Source organism: Notothenia coriiceps, unplaced genomic scaffold (genome assembly GCF_000735185.1).
Source record: "Notothenia coriiceps isolate Sejong01 unplaced genomic scaffold, NC01 NC01_scaffold00019000, whole genome shotgun sequence".
NCBI lineage: Eukaryota > Metazoa > Chordata > Actinopteri > Perciformes > Nototheniidae > Notothenia > Notothenia coriiceps.
In genome coordinates this window covers 2048756-2061774 of record NW_011351701.1, presented here as the reverse complement: position 1 = coordinate 2061774, position 13019 = coordinate 2048756, and the positions used below count along the sequence as shown (strand labels likewise).

Genomic DNA, 13019 nt, shown 5'->3' with positions numbered 1-13019 from the left:
AATTATTTTAACATTAATTTGTGGGATAATTTTTGCATAGAGTTGGGTTGCTAATACATATTAAAATGAACAACAAGGTAGTAGATGCATTCGTTAGCAATGAAAATCTTATTTCTCATTTATCCTACAACCATTGCTAGTTGAAAACATGTTTATCAAAGAAAAAGATGATTCTAGTGATAAAACATTTGTCAAAAAATTGCAATAGAGCAAACTAAAATAAGGGATACCATTAATATAAGATAAAGAAAAATGTCAATAAAAATGATATCTGCAAAAACAATTCAATGAAGAGAAAACTTGTGAATGTATAAATGGATATTCATACAGATACATAGGTGCAAATAAAACTAAAAGTATATAAAAAAGTTAGTAGTATGAAGATTGAAGAATAAAGTATCCTAAAATAAAAGTATAATACAGACATCAATGTCTGTCACAGATTTATGCCAACAATATTCCTTCAGTGACCCACTGTTTATTGATTTAAACATATAACCTCAGATGGTAAACAAACAAACAAACAAACAAACACATAACACAACTCAAAGTGTTCGGACTTCGGACATCCCAACTTTTGCCAAAAATCAAATACTGTATAAAGAACACAATGGGCAGGCACTATAGTGCGTGCGTGCGTGTGTGCGTGTGTTTATGTTTGTTTATGTGTGTTTATTCTTTATTTAGGTGGCATTTTCTTCAGTGTGCGTGGCCTCTAACGTATGACGTCGGTTCGTTAACTCCCAGTGATTGGCTGGAAGTGACGTGCCGATTTGGCGCCACATTTCCAACAAGGAACAGCACAGAAGAAAGCTCCGTGTCTCTGACAGCGAACCAAAATAACCCGCAGTTCATGTTCATTTAGCGTTATTTTAACCCGTTTTCTTGATCTTAAACCTTGTTAAGTTTGCAAAATGTTCATCACGGACATAAGAAAGGAGTTTTATGAAGTTGTTGCCAATCAAGTAAGTTGTTTTATCGCACTAACTGTGACGTTAGGTAACCATGAAGGACTGTTTGCTAATATCAATTAGCGGATAGGTACTTCATTGTCAGTTTAGGTCCCATGTAATTATGTTGTACTACTTACTAAACATATCGTACATTGCTTTTCTTTCAGAGAGTGGCTCTCCTGGTGGCGTCAGACATCGACGCACTCTGCGCCTGTAAGATAATACAGGTAATACAATATCATGCTAACTGTTAGCAAACATTAGCTCCTGTTACCTCTGTGCAGACTGGGCACACACTAAAATTATACTCAAATGTCGCAATAAAGTTAGGTTTAGGTTGGATTTTGACAGACATGTACTCCTTCATTTACTCAGCAGTGTCCTTTTTCTCAGTTTCACGGAGTCTCAGAGCCCTCGCTATAACCAAACCGTTTTAACATAAATAAATGGCTAAAAACAAAACTACTGTTTTTTTCAATACCATGCGTCCTAACTTGCCTATATTAGTTAACATGTGTTGTCTTAGTTGGCACACCTTTTGATAATAATAACTTTTATTTATATAGCGCTTTTCAATAACCCAAAGTCGCTTACAAAAAAAAATTAAAAGTACAGAAAGGGGGTGAACAGGCAGAAGACAACATATTGGACAAGAAAATTGAACATGAACATTACATGAACAGGCAAAGGACAACACAGGGGGGGAGCAAGCATAGGACAACGAGCAAAATAACGGATAACGGAGGACAATAATTGATTTCACATATAATTTGAAGTGAAATATGATTCCAGTTGTATTAACATCCTCCATGGCATGTGACCCAGTAACTCCAAACGCATATCAGATATTATTACTACACTGAACAAGTAGGACATGCCTCTATTTTTTTTCTATTTTGGCGCTTCTTGTATTTTACAGCAATAGTTTTATATAAATACTGCTGTTTGTTTTTGAAAGTTCTAGCTTCCATGTCATGACTCCAAATAAGTGCAGATTTCTATTATTACACTGAGCAAGAAGGACACACCTCTAATATCAAATAGAAGGAGAACATTTTGGTCACATTACATAAAATGTAAAAAAAATTACATTTTCAATTGAAAACCTGCTGAATTATCTGGAAAAAATATTTTTATAAATTACAGGGTGGAATAAAACGTGAGTCCTATTTGTGATGTGTCATAACAGGACATCCACAATATTGAGAACATCTGAAATGTAATAGTGAAAAATGCAGCCACAATTAACCACAGCCTCAAATGTCAGATTTAAAAAAAAATGTTGTTTCACCAAAAGTTATAATCTCAATATTATAACAATTGCATTAACTTTATTAAAAGGCAAACCGGTTATCTAAACTCCATAATGTGAGAAGCTGAATCCTTGTATATAATCTAGGGCATGGGTGTCAAACTCAATTTCTTCGCGGGCCACATCAGCATTATGGGTGCACTCAAAGGACCGGTTGTAACTTTAAGACTATATATCAAAACACATATATAAATATTTAGTATATATAAAATAATGTATTATCTGACATTATTGCCTCTGCATTGGATTATTATCGGATAGGGTAATAACTTCATAATTAACTACGTCTGAAAGCAGAAGTCTAGGGCAAATCATTGCAAGTCTCTTCACTGTGTTACAAAATGATAAAAAAAAAAAATCTAATTCTGAGAAAAAGGCAAATTCTAAGAAAAAATGAATATTTTGAAGAAAATAAGTCAAATTCTGAGAAAAGAAATTGTTCTGAGAAAAAAAGGCAAATTCTGAGAAAAAAGTCCAATTTGAGATGCATCGTGGGATATGTAGTTTATGGGCAACGTGCTTCTGTAAATCGGCATGTAACCGTATAATAAACATATTATATTCTTTGCAAGCTCTTGAGGGGCCGCATGAAATGAAGTCGCAGGCCGGATTTGGCCCCCGGGCCTTGAGTTTTACACCCCTGATCTAGGGTGAGGCTCAAAGCTACTAAACTTGTGTTTATTAGTTTAGAAAACAACACTTAACTCTCCTTTATTGCCTGACACATAATTTAACTAATGTGTTATATATTTGTTTGTAAATATTTGCCAGTTCATTTTTTGTCAGTTGTTTCAGCTGTTGATACCAGGAAAAGATTAAACTATAATTTCTGAATCTTTTTGTCTCTTCAGGCGCTGTTCCACTGTGACCAGGTTCAATACACACTTATTCCAGTAACAGCCTGGCAGGACCTTGGCACCGCCTTCCTTGAACACAAAGAGCAGGTATGAATATTTAGATCTGTTCGTACATGTGAATAAATGACAGAAGGATAAACAAGGAAGAACTGTTGAGGTTCACCAAACTGTCACTCTGAACTAAATGTATTATTTTGTGTGTTGTAGTTCAAGTATTTTGTTCTCATCAACTGTGGGGCAAATGTTGACCTTCTTGAGATGCTTCAGCCCGATGATGACTCCGTCTTCTTCATCTGCGACACTCACCGGCCTGTAGATGTGGTCAATGTCTACAACGACAGCCAGGTGATGGACAATGATCAATTCAGCTTAAAGAAGCAAGCTTGGAAAATATCGTTCATTTTGGATTAGCTGCATCCATTTGTCTTTTATTAGCCTTTGCAGTACCGTAATTTTCGGACTATAAGGCGCACCTGAATATAAGCCGCAGCAGCTAAATTGAATGATGTGTACATATATAAGCCGCAGTGGACTATAAGCCGCAGGTGTTTTAATGTTTAATTACCATATGTAAGGGTTCGTGCACAGAGGGGATTGTCGGGAAAGAGATGGCTGTTTGAGGAAGCTCCCATTTATTAACATTTCAACAAACAAGTTGCATATTTGCATAATGTATTCAAGTGTTAGCATTTAGTGCAATAGTAGCTACAGAACATGTACTGTGCTGTGTAAACTGTACTGTATCACATAGCGTTTCAGACACACAAACTTTTCAACTTTCAAACTTAAACGGTGCGCTTCCAGCGCACGTACCGGTAGTGATCTACAGCAGCTGTTTTCAACCAGTGGTACGGGGACAAACTGTCTCGCTCTCGTAATGTCTGTCTGTCTTGCTCTCGTTCAGTCTCTCGTACCACTTTCGGTTCCACTTTTACTTTTGCGCGCTACCTGTCTCACTCTTTTCCGGCCTCCAGCTTTTCCTGCTGGAGCCCGCCGCTTAAAGTTGGGGGTCGCGGACCGGCCATAGAGCCCATAGAGTTAAAGGTGGTGGCCGTTAGCTGTAAAAATCCATAGATTAGCCGCACCGTTATATAAGCCGCAGCGTCGAAAAATGGGAAAAAAGGCGCGGCTTATAGTCCGAAAATTACAGTACTTGATATTGTGCTCCCCTTCCAACCAGAAAGGTGCCAAGTGTAATGAGCACAATCAACAATGCTATTCTGACTCTTATCCCTAGGGGACCCCACAATTGCTTTGGCTTTGTTCTCGTCATCATCTCTATTTTATCCCTGGTTGTGTCCGTTACAGAATTTAAATAATGAGTACAAAAATAACATACAAAAAATTGGACTCTTTATCAGATGTAAAACAAAAAAAATAGGTTNGGGTGTGAAAGGGGATATAAAATAACAAATAGCCCTTCATGGAAATAATTTACCGTAATTTTCGGACTATAAGCCGCACCTGAATATAAGCCGCAGCAGCGGCATACCACTCTCGGTTCCACTTTTACTTTGCGCGCTACCTGCTCACTCTTTCCGGCCTCCAGCTTTCCTGCTGGAACCCGCCGCTTAAAGTTGGGGGTCCGCGGACCGGCCATAGAGCCCATAGAGTTAAAGGTGTTGGCCGTTAGCTGTAAAAATCCATAGATTAGCCGCACCGTTATATAAACCGCAGCGTCGAAAAAAGGCGCGGCTTATAGTCCGAAAGTTACGGTAGTTCAATACATTCTGCTTAGCTGTGGAAGTTTGTGAGCAATAACATATACCATCTCAGTGAAAACAGTGCTGCCATGTTTTACACTTAAGTCATTTCCCGTTGTATAATCTTCTGTCATCTCATCCACAGATAAAGCTCCTAATCAAACAAGACGACGACCTTGGTGTGCCCTCATATGATGACATCTTTCGAGATGAAGAGGACGAGGAAGGAGCCGACTCTGGAAATGAGAGTGAAGACGGATCAGAGCCGTCTGGGAAACGAAGGAGATTTGACGAGGTACGAATTGGACCAGAATGAGAATCGCTGAAAGACTTGTTGTGTTGGTGTGGCTCTAATGATTGTGTTATTTGTGTTGTTTTAGGGAGCAATTGAGAGGAGAATTGATAGACAGCGCGCGAAGCGGGAGTGGGAAACGAGAAGGTGAAGTGTTTTTAAGGAGGTGTAAGGATTTCATATCTCATCACAATTTCTAAACTGACACTAAGTTTCCACTTATTTCTCAGGAGGGAAATCTTATTTGACTATGAGCAGTATGAATATCACGGGACATCGGTGAGTAGAGGGTTTACAAATGTTCTGTCAGTCTTTTCCCTTTTAAACTTTCACAAAACTGTTACATTTTACAATCTATACACATCTGAGAGTTCCTTACGCATGGCTGTATGTTGTCTTTCATTTCATATAACATTGTCCTGTATACAAATGTTTAATCCAGCTTTTTCATGTGTCTTTTGTCAGGCTGCAGTGATGTTTTTTGAGCTGGCCTGGGTGTTGACTAAAGACACCAAGGACATGCTTTGGTAATTATTGTAATTCAAATGTCCCTTTTTTTTAACTACAAACATTGTGGGAAAAGCACAGTGCAGACTTTAAGATGTAATCTGTTTTTGTTTTTCTTGACAGGTGGGCCATCATTGGACTGACTGACCAGTGGGTTCATGATAAAATCACACAGTAAGAATATCTTCAGTAGCATAAATAGATTCCCTTAAATCTTTACTACATTCATTACAGGATCTATTTACTTTATAGTTTCCCCAATATGAACTATTCTTATTTGCCTGGTTTCTTTTCAGTATGAAGTATGTAACAGACATTGCAACAATGCAGCGACATGTTTCCCGGCATAACCATCGAAACGAAGACGAGGAGAACTCTCTCTCCATCGACTGTATGAGGATCTCCTTTGAATACGAGTATCCTTAACTCATATGACAGATTTACATTGTTGTTGTTTTTCCCCCGTACATTCAAGTGTCATAGTGGCTGGAGGTTCAGCTTCCTTAACCCTGTTCTTTAGCCTCCGTCTGACCCTCTACCAGCACTGGTCCCTGTATGAGAGCATCTGTAATTCCTGTTACACGACGTGCCACTTTAAGCTCTGGACGTTAAACGGTCAAAAGAAGCTCCAGGAGTTCCTCGCTGACATGGGGTGAAGTGCACAGAAATCAATGAGGCTTCTGCCAACATGATGTCATTAAATGTTCAATGTTTTACAGAGCTGCCACTTGTTTTAACAGCTGATATCTGCCAATGTTTTTTTTAACAGGCTACCGCTGAAGCAAGTGAGGCAGAAATTCAACTCCATGGACATGACGATCAAAGAAAACCTACGGGACGTCATTGAGGAGTCTTCCAATAAATACGGGTATGAATCCAGAAATCACCTGGAGACACTCGGACGCATTTATTTACTGACTGAAATGATTGATCTCTCCCCATCAGTATGAAGGACATCCGCATCCAGACATTTGGCGTTCACTTCGGCTTTAAGAACCGCTTCCTGGCCGTAGACATGGTGCATGCCACCGCTGCCCTGCTGGAGAGCACAGAGAAGGATGAGAGCAACAGCGACAACTTCATCAAGGCCCTGGACTCTCTTTCAAGGTGTGTGGCGGTGTGTGGCAGTGTGGGTCCGTTGATTGAACCAAACGGTTTAGCTGAGAAATGAATGACTTGTGACCTGAAACTTTATTGGATTGTCTCTTGTCACAACATCAGTTTGTCAGTGTTGATAACACATTTTTAATGGCACTATCTTGACTAAAACAGGATCTCTCCAGGTCAATTTGTAGCGCTGACTTTACGCATAGATCATGTGTCTTTTCCTTTCCAAACGACCTTGGATGATACTGCCCTAGATGGTCTACCTAAACACCATCACTGAAGATAATAAACTCAATCAGAAAGGCAAATGATCAGAAAGGCAGGCTCAGCGTTACTCCCCGATTTACTTGAGGTCACTGTATAAAACAGAACAAGGACCAGATTAAAAAATGTGATTTATTTCTTGTTGACCAATGACGTCATGATGATGTATGAGTAAAGCTTTTTAATTTAAAGAAGAAATGACTTTCGGCTGTAAAATGTCGGTAATGATTAGATTAAAAACACCCAAATGAACTTTAGTCCCCTGTTGTTGTCTTTTTCTCTCAGGAGTAACCTTGATCGTCTACACTCAGGCATTGACCTGGCAAAGAAGAAGCTGATGGCGATCCAGCAGACTGTGGCCAGCTGCATCTGCACCAACCTGATCCTGTCGCAGGGACCCTTCCTCTACTGCTACCTCATGGAGGTACGAGTGTCTGTGACCTGTGTGTGTGTCTTTGTGTGACCTGTGTGTGTGTCTTTGTGTGACCTGTGTGTGTGTCTTTGTGTGACCTACGTGTGTGTGTGGCTGTGTCCCAACTCCCAACAGTAGCTCCTGCTCAGCTCAACACTCCCCGCTCTCTCTCTCTTTTGTGCAGGGAACGCCTGATGTGAAGCTCTTCTCTCGGCCCATGGCCTTGACTCTGCTCTGCAAATACCTCCTGAAGGCTTTTGTCAGCTCTGTAAGTATCTAATTGCCATTGAACTGGATTCAGTCTGTGAGAGAAGAAGCTTTTAATGGCCCTGAAAACACGCTGTTGTCATCGGGGTCCCTCTTTCATTACCGGGGTTTTTTCGTTTTTTTCATTAGACGAGGAATAAGCGCTGCAAACTTCTTCCGCTCATCATGGCTGCTCCCAAGGACTTGGAGAAGGGAACCGTCATTGTTTTGGGGATCCCACCTGAGTCTGAAACATCGGACAAGAAGAAGTAAGCCCTCTTTTTAAACATGTATCATATAACCAAAACATTAGGAGTAGAGCTAAGAATATAAATTGATAGAAAGACAACTTTCACCAATACATCATTTCAAAGTCCAATACTTTTTATAGGGCGACTTTTGATCATTATTTTCCAAGTCATTTGGTCTATAAAATGTTTTTGAAAAATGTGCATCCCAGCATCATGCAACATTCATTCATCTGCAATAAAGTTGATATTGTAATACTTAAATCACCCTTATTATTCAAAAACGATTCCATGCTTTTTTCTTTTCGATTATTTCCTCTCGAAGTGATGAATGTTTACATTTTTCAATCAACAATGATAACAAAAGTCGGCAGCAGAGAACTGTTTTGTGCCTGAGAAATTAATGAAACTATTAACTGCTTATAAAAATAGTGATTTCAATTTTCTGTCAAATACATTCATATTTGTGTTGTATGCTGCATAAATTGCAGCATACAACACATAAACTGATATCCACATCTCTTATCTTTGTTCTCTGTAATCTAAAAGTTTCTTTGGTCGAGCCTTTGAGAAAGCTGCAGAGAGCACCAGCTCCAGAACTCTACACGACAACTTTGACACTTCAAGTGAGTTTTATCTCTCTTTCTTTTTTTGTGTTTGAGTTCTCATATTTAAATGTATTGGATGGATCTGCCAGTCCCTCCATCCGACACCAGGGGGCAGCTTTGTCTTTATTTCTAGCTGAGCTTCTACGGCATCATTTGGTCATTAGTTCAGTTTCCTATCTGCAATGTAACACCTCCCTCAGTCATGATTGCCATGCATTTGTAGAATATTTCTGCACCTTCCTGTCCCACACTGCTGTTTATCTACTGACAGATGTTTGGCTTTAAATAATGTGTGTCTGTGTTCTGTTTCTGTGCAGTAATTGAGCTGAAGACGGAGGACCGGAGCAAGTTTCTGGATGCTCTGATCACCCTCCTGTCCTGAGAGGAGACGTGAGCCTGAGTCTGGTTTTGCTGCTGTTCACACCTTTTAATTCAGGTGTCATCAGTACAAGAACTTTATTCAAGATTTCAATGTTTTTAATAATTGTGTGTGTATATTGTACATATAAATGTGTGGAAGTCTTATTTTTTGCTGTTTTAATATCTTTTTATATGTCTTTTATTCCTGTTTGTATGTGAGTGGATTATCCCCTTTTTACTTTTTAAACATGTTTAATAAATAATAATAGGTTGCTTAAAATTCTTCGTTTGTTACAGTTATTGGTTACTAGGGGTTTGTGATACGAGACCTGTCAAATTATTGACTCTTTAATCTTGTATACGTACGACTCTAGGATACATTTTTAAATTCATATTATAAGCAAGTACTTTTATCTAGATATAAAGATCCAGGTTTTATTGTTATTTTGTGTTTTTTTGGCTTAGTTTGTATATTACAAACTAACAGCTGTTTTCTGCCCCCATAAAAGGTGTTGTAGTGCTTAGCAATTAAACCACTTAATAATTTCCTCTCTTTCAACTTGCTTCATTTTCAAATCAGCCTGACAGACTCAAGTAGTCCACAAGGAAAAACAAAACTATGGAATAACATTTATTTTCCAAAGTTTTTTTTAATCTTTATGGTCCCACAGACCCCATTTAGGAACTGCCATAGTTTGTCAAGAGTTATACTTTAGCTTTTGTCATAAACCAGAGTTCTGGCAGTCAGCTGTTGGCGGTCACAGCCAGCGTTGGCAGAGAGATCCAAACTGATTAGTCACTTCATCTTGATCCAGTCTTTTGTTTTGCAGACGCACTACTTGGGTATTTGTGAGATTTGTAGTGAAAACATTTTCGGTTTAATGAACTTATCTTGTTTTCCTGAGCTGAGTCGGCTCATTTGGGGCAAAGGTGAGGGCTGCGACCTCGGCCCAGTCTGCAGAAAGTAGGCGGGGCCTCCTGGTGTAGATCTGACGCCGCCCCAGAGAGACTGGAGAGGTGGAGCCTGGGCTGCTCCCTGCGGGGTGATTAAGATCGCTATCACTGCTGCACCAGGATGTGATCGTGACCTCCAGAGTGGAGGGTGTTGGGTGGTTTCACAGGAGGGTCCGGACTGAGTGGCAACAGTGGGACTGAGACGTGCCGAGATCTGCATCGAGGGGATGTTAAAGCTAAACGGTTTTATTGTGATCAGTGGAGGTTGTGTGCACCATCACCTAACTGTATCTCTTCCTGCTTCCACTTGGTCAACCGTTTGAGAACTATTTAATTATATTGTTTATGGTCACAGCAGGGTGATGTTATCCAGGCTATACAAAGCCCCAAACTGTTTGTGAGAAAGGAAGACACATTTATATCATTAACAGGGCGGAGAGACTGGTTATTTTTAGAGACACAATTATCACAAGTTACTGATAGATGTGTATTTGGCAGCCTCTCTGTCGGTCCTTTTTAACTCCTCTATTTTATCTCTTGTTCCTTGTGGTGTGTTTTCCAAATGAAAAATATATATACATTTGCAAATCTAATTAAATGACAACTGACTGCAATCCTCTTGCCAATGAACGCCTGCAGCAGCTACCACTGTCTCTTGAGGTCAAGAATAAACTTTAACCTCATGTTTATGCTAGTTTAGTTTCCCTCTGAGCCCCCAAATATGTTTTTTCAGCTACTCTGGAGGACAGGATCCAGCCTTGTAAACCTGACACTTACCTGGCGGAGGAATAAAGACGGTGTTTCTGTTGGTATCCAGTGAAGACATCCACCTGTTCAGCCCGTCATTTGGCTTTCTCCCCTCCACTCTGTTCTCCACCCNCTCTTGCACCTCTGGTGAAGTGGGGCCACTGCCCTTTATGCCGCTCTGCATCTGAGGAATGTGGCGTGCAACACACACACACACACACACACACACACACACAGGCAGCCGATGTGAAGATGTGCACCAGCCTTTTTGAAGGCCTCGGCTCGCATGCAATACATTATTTATCATATAAACCACATACACTTACTAGGCTTTACTTGAGATTGGATATTGTGCATACACCCAGAAGCTACATGCTACATGCCATACATATCTAAAAGGCATTATACCTTTTTATTTTTGATTTACCTTTTGTGATCCCCATTGTGCACCTTCATTACACTTTTATTTCCTAATCTGTACTGCAACTGCTGCAAACCGATTTTCCTCAGGAATAAATGGTGTTGGATCATAGAAAACCTGTTGCATATAGTTAGGGGGACAAAGAGTCATGGCGTTCCACTAAACTTGAAGAATCTTGTTTAATTTGGCATATTACTCTCAATGAATATAAGAAAGCACTGCGTAAAGCGAGAGCAGCCTACTACTCTTCATTAATAGATGAGAATAAGAATAATGCAAGATTTCTTTTCAGCACTGTAGCCAGGCTGACAGAGAGCCACAGCTCGATTGAGCCTTCTATTCCCATAGCACTCAGTAGTAATGATTTTATGTGCTTCTTTAACGATAAAATTGTTACTCTTAGTAACAAAATTAATGACCTCTTGCCTTTGACCAGTATAGTGTTATCAACAGCTCCCGGAAACGTAAGTTCTAATATTACACTAGATAGTAAACTAGAATGCTTTTCAGCCATAAACCTTGAACAATTAAATTAAATGATTCTCTCTTCTAAACCATCAACGTGTATCTTAGACCCGATTCCAACTAAGCTGTTAAAAGAAGTTTTTCCATTAATTAGCACTTCTTTATTAAATATTATGAATATGTCTTTATTATCAGGCTATGTTCCTCAATCATTCAAAGTAGCAGTGATAAAACCGCTTCTTAAAAAGCACAACCTCGATCCAGAGGTTTTAGCCAACTATTTCTAATCTTCCATTCCTCTCAAAAATTATTGAGAAAGCAGTCGTGTGATTACTTAAAAAACTATGATTTATTTGAAGATTTTCAGTCTGGCTTTAGAACACATCATAGCACAGAGACAGCTCTGGTTAAAGTCACAAATGACATTCTAATAGCCTCAGACAAGGGACTTGTCTCTATTCTTGTTTTGCTCGATCTCAGTGCTGCATTTGATACTATCGACCATGATATCCTATTGCAAAGACTAGAGCACTTAGTTGGCATACAGGGAACTGCTTTAGGCTGGTTTAGGTCCTATCTATCTGAACGCTCTCAGTTTGTACGTGTCAACGATGAATCTTCCATGCAAACCAAAGTTAGCCATGGAGTGCCACAGGGCTCAGTGCTCGGACCTATTTTGTTCACATTATATATGCTTCCGTTAGGCAATATTATAAGGAATCATTCTGTAAACTTTCATTGTTATGCGGATGATACTCAACTATATTTATCAATCAAGCCTGATGAAATAAATCATCTAAATTCAAGACTGCCTCAAGGACTTAAAAACGTGGATGACCTTACATTTTTTGATGTTAAACACGACCAAAACTGAAATTATTGTACTTGGCCCAAAGAATCTACGAAACAAATTATCTAAAGATATACTAACTATGGATGGCATTAATTTGGCCTCCAGTGAGACTGTAAGGAATCTTGGTGTTATATTTGATCAGGATTTATCCTTTAACACCCACATAAAATCAATTTCAAGGACCGCCTACTTCCATCTACGTAACATTGCAAAAATCAGGCATATCTTGCCTCAAAACGATGCAGAGAAACTAGTCCATGCATTTGTTACTTCAAGGCTGGATTATTGTAACTCCTTATTATCAGGGTGTACAAAGAAGTCAGTCAAGTCGCTTCAGCTGATTCAAAATGCTGCAGCTCGTGTACTAACCAGAGTTAGGAAAAGGGACCACATTACTCTTGTTCTGGCTGCCTTACACTGGCTCCCTATAGAACACAGGATAGAATTTAAAATTCTTCTTCTCGCCTACAAAGCCCTTAATGGGCAGGCACCATCTTACCTTAAAGAACTCATTATACCCTACTGTCCTACTAGGGCATTGCGTTCCAAGAATGCAGGGTCGTTGGTTGTTCCTAGAGTCTCTAAAAGTACAATGGGAGCCAGAGCCTTTTCTTATCAAGCTCCACTTTTGTGGAATCAGCTTCCAGTTTGTGTTCGGACGGCAGACACCTTATCCGTTTTTAAGAGTGCGCTTAAGACCTTCCTTTTTG

The 13019-nt window shown here is 39.5% G+C and overlaps 1 protein-coding gene across 1 annotated transcript; it reads left to right on the top strand.

Moving 5' to 3' along the window:
* Positions 1–756: 756 nt before the first annotated feature.
* On the top strand, positions 757–9149 carry cdc45 (CDC45 cell division cycle 45 homolog (S. cerevisiae)). The gene is made up of 18 exons (XM_010778318.1): positions 757–965; positions 1121–1180; positions 3117–3209; positions 3330–3467; positions 4971–5120; positions 5206–5264; positions 5348–5396; positions 5583–5644; positions 5748–5798; positions 5921–6040; positions 6145–6276; positions 6394–6492; positions 6570–6731; positions 7281–7419; positions 7592–7675; positions 7804–7922; positions 8451–8527; positions 8827–9149. The coding sequence occupies exons 1-18, from the start codon at positions 915–917 to the stop codon at positions 8889–8891; spliced, it is 1710 nt and encodes a 569-aa protein (XP_010776620.1). The 5' UTR covers positions 757–914; the 3' UTR covers positions 8892–9149.
* The last annotated feature ends 3870 nt before the right edge of the window (positions 9150–13019 follow it).

Bases quoted from the DNA above. Each gene is read 5' to 3' on its own strand.
- cdc45 (XM_010778318.1), top strand. From the start codon at position 915: ATGTTCATCACGGACATAAGAAAGGAGTTTTATGAAGTTGTTGCCAAT. The intron at 5,397-5,582 runs GTGAGTAGAGGG...GTCTTTTGTCAG, and splicing joins ATGAATATCACGGGACATCG to GCTGCAGTGATGTTTTTTGA. The intron at 6,493-6,569 runs GTATGAATCCAG...TCTCCCCATCAG, and splicing joins GAGTCTTCCAATAAATACGG to TATGAAGGACATCCGCATCC.